Source organism: Pelmatolapia mariae, linkage group LG23 (assembly GCF_036321145.2).
Source record: "Pelmatolapia mariae isolate MD_Pm_ZW linkage group LG23, Pm_UMD_F_2, whole genome shotgun sequence".
NCBI lineage: Eukaryota > Metazoa > Chordata > Actinopteri > Cichliformes > Cichlidae > Pelmatolapia > Pelmatolapia mariae.
Genome location: NC_086246.1, coordinates 46397652 through 46410041, shown reverse-complemented (window position 1 = coordinate 46410041; position 12390 = coordinate 46397652). Strand labels below are relative to the sequence as shown.

Sequence of the window (12390 nt, the reverse complement as noted above, 5' to 3'; positions counted from 1 at the left end):
AGCAACATGTGTTTGAGAGGAGGATGATGGTCAGTCAGCTAGATGCTGGGATCTTGACTTGCTTTAGATCATGGACAACTGCAGGCAAAAGCTTTTAAGATATTTCTTGTTCAATAGCGAACAGTCTCTCTTATATACAAGCCAGTGGTTTGAGATGCACAGTCCAAAAGTAAAGTTCTACTGCTATCTTGTACATGTATACCAACATGCCAGAAAAGTCACTCCTTTATGTTGACTGTAGGCAGTGTACATTTATCTTTGTATGGGCCTCTTTGCTCCACTGTTTGACAGTCAAAAGAGTCATGGTATCAGAACTCAACCGGCTAGTACTATAAAAAGTCCATCTATTAATCGTTAAACAGAAAGAAAAAAGTATAAATTTGAATAAAATTTTAAAATTCTAAAATATTCAAGGGAGAAATAAATGAATACACATCACCTGGGAAGAAGTTGTTGTTGTCTAATTAGTGTTGGTCATTCAAATACGTTAAACAAAAACGCTTAACTCGATTAGTCTGCACTCGACTCATCGAGCCTTTAACAGCGAATATCGCTCCTTGCGATTAGCTTGGTCTCATTTAAGATGGCTGCCTAGTGTTCTGAAGTAACGCGGTTATTACATGTCAACATGTCTCTTCTTAGAGTTTGTGCCTTTGCCAAACTTCTGAGTCGTCGGAGTTTAATTGAAAAGTGCGCTGTCCGCGTGTCTTTTGCGGACTGCTGTCAGCTGTGTGCGTCGGTGAGAGGTGGCACAGTTAGATGGATATCAGGTGAGAAAACAACAGTGTAACTGCAATGTGAGGCGCACATTTGGCGACTTTCTTTTGGGACTCTTTGTTGTATATCATTGCCTTTGTATGCTGACTGAACGCAGGGATTCCCTGTCGGATTTCGTGTTAGTAATTCAGATATTGCTGGTGATGTGTGGGCTCAGTCGGAAGCTTGGCAGTGCTTTGCTCTCCTCGTCCTTGAGGAAAACGTTGAACCTACTCCTCTGTGCAGTAATGGTAAAACTAAAGTAAACGAAATTTTAAGGTTTCACATATCAGGATATAATTATAAAGCATTTGATCCGTACCAGGTCTTAAAATGAGGTAAATGAAACTTGAAATGAGGCGCAACACATGACACACCACACGTGTCATTATTTATTTAACAGAAATCGAGCCAAAAGCAGCTTGTAGAACCTCTATTAGCAGCAGTAACTTGAAGCAATGTTTTTTATCCGACTTTACCAGCCTGTCACATCGTTGTAGAAGAATACTGCCCCCCTGTTCTTTGCAGCATTGCTTCAGTTCATTTGTGCTTTAAGATTTAGCATGCCATCTGAACAATCTAGGTACTGATATAGAGCTCTTTGTTTTTTTGTAATTTCTCTGAGAATTGCAGAGAGTGGAGTAGGATCAGTTCCTTTTAAGATCATTGCTGATTTCTCTCCTCATTGTCTTGGTGTCAGCACACACCTGACAGCCAAAACCTCTGTTTTCACGGAGGTGCTCACACTTGCTCATGATCAGTTAATAAGGTGCATTTAATTAATAGCAGCTGGCTGCTAGTTACCTTTTTAAATCCAATGGAAGCAAAGGTGTACGTAGATTTTCAACACACTGCTTCTGCATCTTGGCTTAGTTTCTGATAAATAAATAATGACACAGTGTAACGTGGCATTTGTTGTTGTTCATATGAGATTGTGTGTGCCTAATTGTAAGAGCTGGTAAGTGTCAGATGATTATTTATTACATCCTGATATGTAAAACCATAGAACTGAAAAAGCAAATACTTTCTTTATACCGTGTTTGCATGTGGAGGTAAAATACAGCCAGGGTCAATTCAATTCAATATTGCCAGGATTTTTGACGTTTTGACACGAGGGAATGGGGGCTGGTGGGAAGGTGGCGGGTTGGGGTATGACAAATTTCAACTTTCATCTCCTTCAGATTATCCCTTTAGCTAATTGGTCCGATCGGCTCTGCCATCCTGGCAGTCTGGCTCGGCCGACTGTTTATGAAGGAGTTTCACCACTGGGACAGCTTCTCTCAGGCTGACTCCTGTGAACCATGGTGCATAGAGAGCACTGGTAACACGGTGACATTGCTGACATTACGCTCCAGCTTTTCTGACTCAGGCGGTGCCTATGGGCACTGTGCAGCCTCCAAATGTGGTCACTACGGATCCAGGCCCGTCCGGTTCGGAGGGTGTTCACGAAGGGCAATCTGTGAGAGGTCTCTGATGCAGCACTCTCCAGCAATTGCACATAAACTATCTGGGGCCTCTGGCAATGTTTCTCGCTTTTGGGCGCTTCCTACCATTTCTACATATACATCACGTTCTTGTGAGGACAGACAATGCCATACCAGCCATGCCATACCAATACCAGCGTTTTATTTTCATGGGCAGGGCCTCATAAGGGCACGTCTATCACTAAGCAGCGGCTCTCACAATGGATTGTGTAGGTGATTGCTCTTGGGTACGTTTGGGGCAGCAGGCACCAGAGGGCCTGGAGGCTCACTCCACTTGTGGTCTGGCAGCGTTCGGGGCCCTTTTCAGAGAGGTGTCAATTCGGAACATATGAGCAGCAGCAAGCTGATCTTCACCTCTCACATCTTTCCGGTTTTACAGGCTTGATGTTTCCAGTGTAGCCTAAGCAGTGCTAGGCACTGGGTCCTCACTTTGGATAGTTGAGCTACTGGCTATTGCTGTGATTGCTTGAGATAAGCTTGTCTGGCAATACAGGAGTCTTCATTTCCCATAGTGAGACATGGAAACAAATGCTAGGAATGAAAACTTTAGGTTACTTGGGTAACCCCAGTTCTCAGAGTAACATGAGTGAGATGTCTCACCAGACAGCGTTTCTTGCTGGGGCAAAGTGAGAAGAGGTGCTTATCTTGAATAACGGCTACATAATAGTGAAAGCAATTTAAGGGCTCACGGTTCTATTCGACCTGGTCGTTGCACAGCCAATCAGGATTGGCAGAATAGAACAGAATAGAATAGCCCTTTATTGTCATTGTATATGTACAACAACATTGTGGGTCAACTGTGTGGAATAAAATATAAATAGTAGACTGCAGGAATAAAAAAGCAAATGGGAGAAATATATAAAATTAAGAGTGATATATACAAAACAAGAGAAATATATACAAAAATAAGAGAAAGGCACGCATTAGAGAACAAGTTGTAAAGTGGTTGGAAGTAGTGCAAAGAAAAGACTTGGTCTGAATTGAGTCTGTGTGTGAGTGGCCTAAGTGATGGGGGTTACTCAGACCATGGCTCAGATTAGTGAGGTGGGTGGGCAGGGGTGAGATGTGAGATAAATGCTTCTGAGGAATACGCAGGAAGGCATATTCCATAGTTAGACATCTCACTGATGCTGCTCTGAGAACCAGGGTTACACAAGTAACCTAAATGTTTGCATTGTAGTTGTCTGTATCCTTAAACAATAAACAAAATTCCTTCAAAAGTGAAAAGCCAGGCCTAAGATCCTAAATAATATCTCATCATTTGTTTGTTTGTTTGTTTTATAGGAACATCTTTGCAGCTTCAAAACATAAATGTTTCATCTAGAATTCCAAAGACCGATGAAGCAAAGAAACGCGCACTGGAACAGTTTCAGCTGTTAGACGGTATGTCACTGCAGATGGCAGTTATAGATCTTTGTGTTGTTTGTGATATGTTATTATAGTATTTTACAGGCTAATGTAGACTGTGGTGCTTTCTGTATTACTCCTTTAGTAAATTTTTTGTAATGTTCCCTCTCAGTGCTTGAGGCCAGAATCCAGCAACTGCAATCTGACGTCGTTCTAGATGTCCAACATGCAAAGGTGCAGTTTATGAAAGCGCCTTCTCATGGAAGAGGTACTTCATCTGGTAAGGGCCACAGAAGCACACCCCAGGAGAAAACTGATATTCCTAAATCTGGACAGACTGGCGATAAAGGCTCCTTTAAATCTCAGCCCCGCCGCTGGATAGAAAAACTAACTCAAGAGAAGAAGAACAAACTTAAAAAACAGCAGCACCTCCAGCAAAAAATGCAAATATGTGTCAAAGAGAAACTACCAACAACATCATCTAAAGGTACCAAAAGCAGCTTGATGTCCACCGGTACAACACATAAAACAATATCTACTGGAGTTAAAAAGAGCAGAGGTCATTCAAAACTGTCAGATGAAATACGAGCTGCAGTTTCTTCGACAGCTACAGCAGCTGCTGCCACTGCCATGGCAGGAGCAGCCACCGTGCCACAAAAAGCATCTAAAAAGAAACGAAAAGACTCTAAAACACGTGCTCTTGAAAAAGAGGGAACTGAACTGACTGGTACTGACCCTCAGGGCACAGCCGAGGAGCTGGCTGAGGTGGAGGAGCTGGAGAAGAGACTCAATCAACAAGTAAGCCATTGGACATTGTCAAGTAAACCAGAGTGCATGCATGAGGGCAGTGTGGGAAATGCGTGTCAGGACATCAGTCTTAGCATCTGCTCATACTTGGAGGCCTGTATATTTGCCGGGGACATCGAGCGGGCACATCATTTCCTGCTCAGTCAGCACAGAGTTATGAGTCGACGAAAACATCTCAACACAGGCGTTTACAACATCATGATGAGGGTGTGGGCCAAAAAGGTGAGTTCAGAAATAAAATTCAGGAGATGAGCAAAGCAGCTAAAGGAAATTCAGACATGACTTTTATTGCTTGTGCTTTTTTAAGTTTAATGCGTCAAAATATGTTCTGTGACAAAGATCCATGGGCCCACTGGTACTTAATTCTTTAGGGCCCTTTTCAAATATCTGTGGTCAAACATGCAGTTGAACATGCTCTTATTCTCTCTGCCCTTTAATAATGATCTGAAGAAACTAAACTAAGCCTCATCATTGGTCACTAATTCTGTTGACTTTAATTTTCACTTGTTTGCTTGGTATGATGGACTCAGGATAATTAGGCTCACTGCTCTCCCTTATATCTCTTTCATTTGTAGGGTACATTAAATCAGATTGGCCGCATGTTTATTCTTTTAGAAGAGGCTGGTCTGAAGCCAAATCTTGGTTCCTACTTTGCTGCTTTGGAGTGTATGGGTCGCAACCCAAACTGCTCCCCAAAGGTTGTTTCAAGGTATGTTGCAAAGATACACACGCACAGGGATCATAAAGAGGTGTGTTTATACCAACGTGTTTCACATTGCATCACATGTATTTCAGCATATGTGACATTTCAGAAGAGAGCTGACACTGTGCTGCTGTGGGATGGAGGTCTCGTAGCAACATAAAGATTTACCAGCAGGGGTCATAATCAGCTCAGGCTTTTTACTTTTGGGTGAAATTTCTGTCAGAGTGCATTCTGCTGATGTGATAGTAACATACTTGCTCATTTTAAGAGCATCAATTGAATGTTTTTTGTGTAGTGTTTAAGGAATCATTTTCCTTTAGCCTGCAGGGCTGAAAAAATTTGATTTCTAGCTGCATGTCCTATATTCTCTTAATATGTTTTTACAAAGGTGAGCTCCTTAATACCATGCACATCTAAGAACTGTGGTCTGTTATTGTTTTATAATTTTTTTTTGTAGTTTGGTCATCTTTTGTGTCACCGGAGAACAAAGGAATGCTTTATTTTGATAAAACTGTGTATTAAGCTGACACCTACCAGTATTCCTTCTACTTGCACTAATCACTTTTGTGGTTTCCATGGCAATCCAGCATGGCATTATTATAATTTCCTCAACTTTTTGTCAGTTGTAAATCTCTCTATTAATTAGTGCTGCTCTCACAAGGTCGCTTGAATTTGTTTTGGTTGTGGCAGCATTTTGACACAGTCTTAATGAGACTGGGTGAGGACTAATTAAATTTCTACAAGGCAGCTGAACCATACAGATAGTAACTGTAGTGTAGTTAATTTCTTCTTGGATTTTGCAAATGTATTAATCAAGGACAATCTTGACAGTGTGTAGCCCAGTTCCATCTCAGCAATAACTGGGTCATCCTGACAGATCGCTACAAGCTGGGTTTGGATGCTATTTAAAATATAAATAAAACCAATATGCAATTATTTGCAAATAATTTAAAACCTCTAACCCTAAAAAAATGTATTTTTTCAAAAATGCATGCCTTTTAAAAATTTTATGCAGCTAAATGCTAATATTGGAGGACACATCAGGACTTCAGGGAGGTCAGCTTAGCACCCGGACTCTTTTACTGCGGAGCCCTGGTGGAATATATTGATATTAGCCTGCAACCAGCCTTTCTTTAAAATGTCCTCTTGATGTCAGCATATGTCGCTTCTTCACAGATGTGCCTTATGCACTACTGCACACCTCTATACATTATCAAAGGTGGCTTTTGAAGGGTATGCTAATAACGAACCTGAGAATTGCTCTTTGTAGCAAAGAGAAAGTGGAATCCATGATTTCAAATAACATTTTATAATTTTGATTCATTACACTGTAGGAAGTTATTCCACTTCATCTTAAAAAAGTTTGGACCAAAAGTCAGCTGTTTTAACTACATTTGTGGATCCCGCTAAAAACTTTTTTCACTTAAGTGTTTCTGAGCCCATTCAATTTTTTTAAAATTAGATTTTATCTTTTAAATTGTGTCAATTTTAGCTGCTTTGAATCTTTTCAAAATATTTTACCTGGTAGATTATAAATGCACCATTTGTTTTCACAAGATTATTAAATTGTAGATTTTTAAGCAGTAATCCCCTGTTTAATTTTTCCTTTGTCATTCCTATCCCAAATATTTTAAAAGATGCTGCTGGCATCCCATTCAAAATGTCTGTATAAGTTTGAATAAGCAAGTTCCAACCTTTCATCATGTCTTTGTTATGTTCAAATAAAAATGTGGTTTCTAAAACACTTTAAAAAACTTTCTGGAAAGAGTTATATTAATTTAATTTCTTAATTGCATGAAACTCAGAAAATATAAACTTGCTAAGCAAAGCTCACAGTTTCAGGAGAAGACAATTTTTTGTCACAGCACCAGTGCCTGTTTGATAGCAACTAGGAGAAAATGCAGGCAGCTGGCCCGCTGCCGAGGCAGAGGCGGGGCTCATATTTAATTTTATTTTTTCCTTTCTGATAAACCTAACATTAGTCTTATAGCAGATGAAAAACTACAGAGCACAGGGGTTGTGTTTTTTTATTATCTCTCTTTTATAATATGCAGCCTCTGTTTGAACACAGCTACATAAATGCTGCGTCCTTGATGAGAATGCTGTCTGACTACAGAAGTTATTCTGACAGCAGCTGAGAAACATGGATGATAAATGAATACAGGTATCATTCCTTATACAGAAAAGATTGACTTTTAAAATGTCCTGCTCAAACTTCCTCTTAAGGCTTTTAAGAATTTTCCAAGGTCATTCTGTTCCAACCATGCAAACTTTGTTTTGTTTTGTTTTTGCCTGTCCCGTTCTGCACTGTAGCGATCAGAATTATTGTCTAAAGGCCAAGAAAAATGCCCAGAAAATTATTTTCCCAGGTGGATCATTACAGCTTTGTCATCCTGGTCCACTTGATTGATCTTTATTATTTATTTATTTTTTTTACTTTTAAGTTATTACAGTGGTAACAGACAGGACCGAGGGATAGGAAAGACAAGTACAGTTGGGAAAAAGCTCAAGAAAAGGAGAGGGAAAGAAAAACAGGGGGAAGAGAGACAGAGAGAAAAGAAACAAAAAATCTGCTTGATCACCTGCTGGGAAAAAAGAACAAGCAAAAAGAGAACAACACAGTAGGGAAACCACAGCAACAACCAACATAAGCATAACTAACAGTAAATAATGAATATTGAATGTTACTGAGCAGCACGCAAGACCGACAACCCTCATGTCACTTCTGGCTGTAATCAGTACTTTTCCAGATTTCATCTGCTTAGTCATGTCACGTGCTTTTGCTGAAAACGTGTACAGAACAGCACGGACACTTCAGTCTTTGACTCTGAGGACATCACCTTAGGCAGTGTGCTCCAATGGCGATACAGGTGGCAGGGCATTAGGGTTGGCGGTGGGTATCTGCTTGGTCCATCGATCACTGTAAGCTGATGCTCATATGACATTGTTGTTCAGCAGTGCTGCCCTCCCGCTCTGTCTCTGGCTAAGCAGCTTCTTCTTTCCCTTACCTTATTCATTATCTTTTCACTACTTTTTGTTGTTGTCATTAAATCCCTGTTTTCCCTATGCCCTCCCTCCCTTTTTTTAATAGTCCAACTGCTATACTCTTCTAATACTGAAATCCCCAAAGTCTCTCCTGCAGCATCCTTGCCCTCAGTGTAACAGTGTGCTTCTTCTGTCTTTTTCTCACATGCACAGCAACATTCTGAAACACACACTCTCATCCCTTTATATTTTCCCTTTATAAGTCCTGTATCCTCCAGAGCGCTATATTCCCTAAGGTGCAGCAGAGCGGTCACAGGGCTGATTGTGCTCTATCTTTCAACCTCTCTGCCCTCTTTGTTCCTTTGGACCACATTGCCAGCACCCAGACTAATCCTGTCTTTGTTCAGGGCTCTCTCATTTACCCAGGACAAAATTGCATCTTGCATCACAAGAGACTCTGAGGCATGAATGAAAATGCTTTTTTTTCTTCTTTTTTTTTTTTTACCTCTTTGGCCTCCTTTAAAATATTTCTATACTTTTGAGTAATATTACAGTCCCTCTTTTGTTTGTTAATCAGTGACATTCAGAACCCCGCGCACTTCTGATGAGCCTCAATAGGTGGAAACTGCTGAGCCAGGGTTTGCTCCAGTTGCTAATTAACGTGCTGTTATTTATAATTGTCTTGAGTAAAAGGTGTGCTGGGTGAAGTAGAGCTCTGTTATCCTTGTTGTCAGTGACAAATAGGTTTTCCTCACTCCTCTCTTGGCTTAGTCATGTAGTTCTGTTGTTAACTTCAAGGGAGCACTGGTGCCAAACATGCTACTTGCATTTTATATGTACATTATTTTTAATAATATTATCACTTTTTGTCTAGCTAATAGTATCTCAAAGATGCTGCATGCACAGGACTAATAGTCTGTTACTTTGTTTTTTATTTGTACAGTTTATAGTAGCTGTGTTTCTCCTGAATCCAAGGCTTAAAATACTTTATAATATGTATTTCATAGTTTGCATATGCAGATTCTGAATTAAATATTACATCTAATAGGACTGCATATCCATAATAATTTACTCAGACCTTTTAACCCCTGAGTCGCACTAGTCATAAAGGAATAAAGCTGCAGCAGACGGAAAATATTAATTCACAGACCTTTTTAGGCATCGTATATCAAACTGAGTTATGGACTACTCATTACATTACACTTCTCATTTATATTCCAACAACACTGGAGTTGTCTGCATTCTGTAGTCCAGTCATGGAGTCTGCGCTCTCTCTAGGAGATTCTGTTAAATAAACATTTCACTGGTGTCATCAGTGGCCATCTGCCTCTTGATTAAACTCATATTTTTGAGACTGACAGAAGGCCTGTCAATGCAAATACTTCAATTGATATTCTGCAACTCTTGATCAGGGCAGAAGAAACATATACTATGATCCCAGAGAGAGTTTTTTTTTTTATTAATCAAGGAGCCAGGAAGTTATATAATTAAGTTATCCTCTTCCCACATCAGCAGGCAGGTCAGATGATATAAACTCGACTTGTGATCATACTCTGTGGTCTGATCCATCATAATAACCATAATCTCCTTTGAAAATGAAAATCTACCTCTTGTGTCCTCTTAGTGGCATTCCAGCTAGCTTTGTGAGTGCTCCCTGGCTAATCTGTTGGAATGAAGAGGTGCTAATACCTTCTGCGACGAGTTTGAGGAACATTTTTTAAATATACAGTACTATGCTTTGCTTCCAGCACATTCATTTGGCAAGTGAAAGGTCATTGGTGTGATTCCAGCCAGAGACACAAATCCCCGTTGGTGTTGCGTCAGGAAGGGCCTTTGATGTAAAAGTTAACATGCAGAGCTACCCACTGTGATGACTCTTTGTGGGACGGGAGAAGCCTATACTGTACTGTGCAAGGTCTTGAGCTACCCATCATTTCTTGATGTTTTAGTTCCACAGAGCCAGACGTTCTGCTAATTTAATTTAATTTCATAGTTTCTTTTTTTCCACTTTGTTGTATCAGCCTGTCACAAAAACATTATGTTTCCTTTTTGTTAGTCGAATCTATGAAAAATGCCAAAGACAGCACAGTTTGGCAGATGTAAAATAGCATTTTTGAACCAACGAGGTTAGTTAAGAGCTATTGACCAAAAACTTGTATGTCAGCATGGTGTGCAGTGTGTCCTTAAAAAAATTGAGGAAACTAAACAGTTAAAAAGCCTAATTACAGCTGATGAACAGTATCAGAAAGTCAAAATTCAGCAAAGACCTGACACTGGACCTGAGTTGATCCATTTAAAGAAACAAAAACCTTTATTTGTCACATACAATCATACAGAGTAGAACATGTAGTGAAATGCTTGTGTCCGAGCCGCGCCATACCAGGGCTTGGTTTTAGCATGGGGGGGGTCTAACCAGGACCCTTACTGGATACCAGGTGGGAATCGAACTTGCAACTCCCACTCTGTTTGCTGAAGCCTCATCAGAAATGGGTGAATGGGTGGCTGTGAAGAAGCCCTTTTTAAAGAGGGAAATTGGGGAGAAAAGGATGAGGAATGTTAAAATTGGTCATACTGAAGAACATTCAAGCTCAGTAGAATTGTAAAAACTCTGTTTTGGCTTATATGCTGTATTTTATTTTTTTTCTATGTTTGCACATTTTGATAAATCGCTGCCCCTATTTCCCATTGGCCTAACAAACTATAAAGAAATCAGAGATGGCTTGAGATTTTCCACCTGCCGTTAAAGCATTACAAAACTTTCCAATCTTTTGTGGCATCTGTGATAACTTTTTGGCTTCATCATATTTAAAATATGCTTATATTCTTCACACTTCAAAAAAATCTTCTCATTTTAACACATATTGTGTAGTACATACTATCTTTGTAGTATTTTCAAATTAAAACAGGGTTTAAATTAATTGCAAATGATTGCATTCTAGCTTTTTTACATTTTTTTTTTATACTGTCACAGCTTGTCCCACTGACTAGTATCTTTAGCTCTACTGATGTTACATAAGTAAAACCCTGTTTTAAGAGATAATATACATGTGGCACACAGACTGTACGTTTCTGCATTTCCAGGTGTCTAAGCCAGATGGAGGAGGATGGCCTCTCTGTGGATGATCTGTTCAACCAATGTGTTTTCCGGCAAGATGAGAGGGACATGCTGCTAAAAGCCATACGCATCGTAAAGCCAGAGTATCAGCCCAGGCTCAACATGCACACAAGCCAGTGTTCTTCATTGCTGGTTCAAGACTTCTACACAGAGGTATTACAGAGTTGTTTTTTTTCTTATCAGCGAACTTATTTACTGACAAGCTGGCACATGGGAAAATTAGATGCCCATCTTTTCTGCTGATGTCAAGATAGTGGAAGTTAAATAATTAATCCACATATGCACGTGTTCATCTGGTCTTTGATCTTGCCATTATCTTAAACTGAAATCGTTGGAAATCATGGTGACCGCTGCATTTTTTTTATGGTCGGATGACAGAATCCGCGTCTTCGTATTAATTAACCATTAGCATTTACTTTAGTTGGCGTTCACAAAAATCTTTAAAAGCATTACGTAAAGAATTTATTTAGAAACTGAATGTGACTTAACACAGATAGGAATTATTTTTAAGGCTCACTGTTTTGCATGTTTCGCCAGTCAAACCGTCAGAGCTGGGGAAGCTGTCACAAGGCTCCAGCTTGACTACGAAAGATTTGATTGTCACCCCTTCACAGCCAGACAGGCACTGTTCTATTTATAGTGAGCCACGTCTGCTTTCTAATGGGTCCTCTGCTTTAGTTGCCTCTCCTCCTCTCACCTCTCCTCCTCCTTCCCACCTCCCTACTCCTCGTGATTCTCACACAATTCGTTAACAGCTTTTCGTACCATTGTAGTATTTTTAGCCTCAGTCCATGCAGCATATTCACTTTTAGACCTCTCAGTCTTATTGTTAGTGTGTGTGTGTGTGTGTGTGTGTGTGTGTGTGTGTGTGTGTGTGTGTTTAATAGAGGGATGGTAGCAAGGTCAGCAGGTCTTATGCTATGAGTGTAAATGTGGGACTGTGCCACTTCATGATATGCCAAAAAGGTCAAATGTGACCGGATCTTTCCTGCTGGCTTTTAATGCATTTATAAAGGTAGTTTGTAATTTATCTGACTCTGGCTTTTTTTGGCAGGTCGTAGGGGCTTAAAGGCTGTTCAAATAACTGGCCCATTTGATAACAGAGTGGCACAATGAATGATCTCTCAAGGGTTTTCACTCAGTTTGAGCAGCAGAAGCACAGACTAATTAAAATACTGTTTGTTGCTGTGAGA

At 40.0% G+C, this 12390-nt stretch overlaps 1 protein-coding gene across 1 annotated transcript in view; it reads left to right on the top strand.

Moving 5' to 3' along the window:
* The first annotated feature begins 602 nt into the window (after positions 1 to 602).
* Positions 603 to 12390, top strand: part of polrmt (polymerase (RNA) mitochondrial (DNA directed)) — a 50985-nt gene continuing 39197 nt past the window's right edge. The window contains exons 1-5 of the mRNA XM_063467270.1: positions 603 to 770; positions 3525 to 3623; positions 3760 to 4616; positions 4970 to 5103; positions 11164 to 11350. Of these exons, the coding sequence (XP_063323340.1) occupies positions 629 to 770; positions 3525 to 3623; positions 3760 to 4616; positions 4970 to 5103; positions 11164 to 11350 (1419 nt within the window). The 5' untranslated portion in view covers positions 603 to 628. The remainder of the gene's footprint in view (positions 771 to 3524; positions 3624 to 3759; positions 4617 to 4969; positions 5104 to 11163; positions 11351 to 12390) is intronic.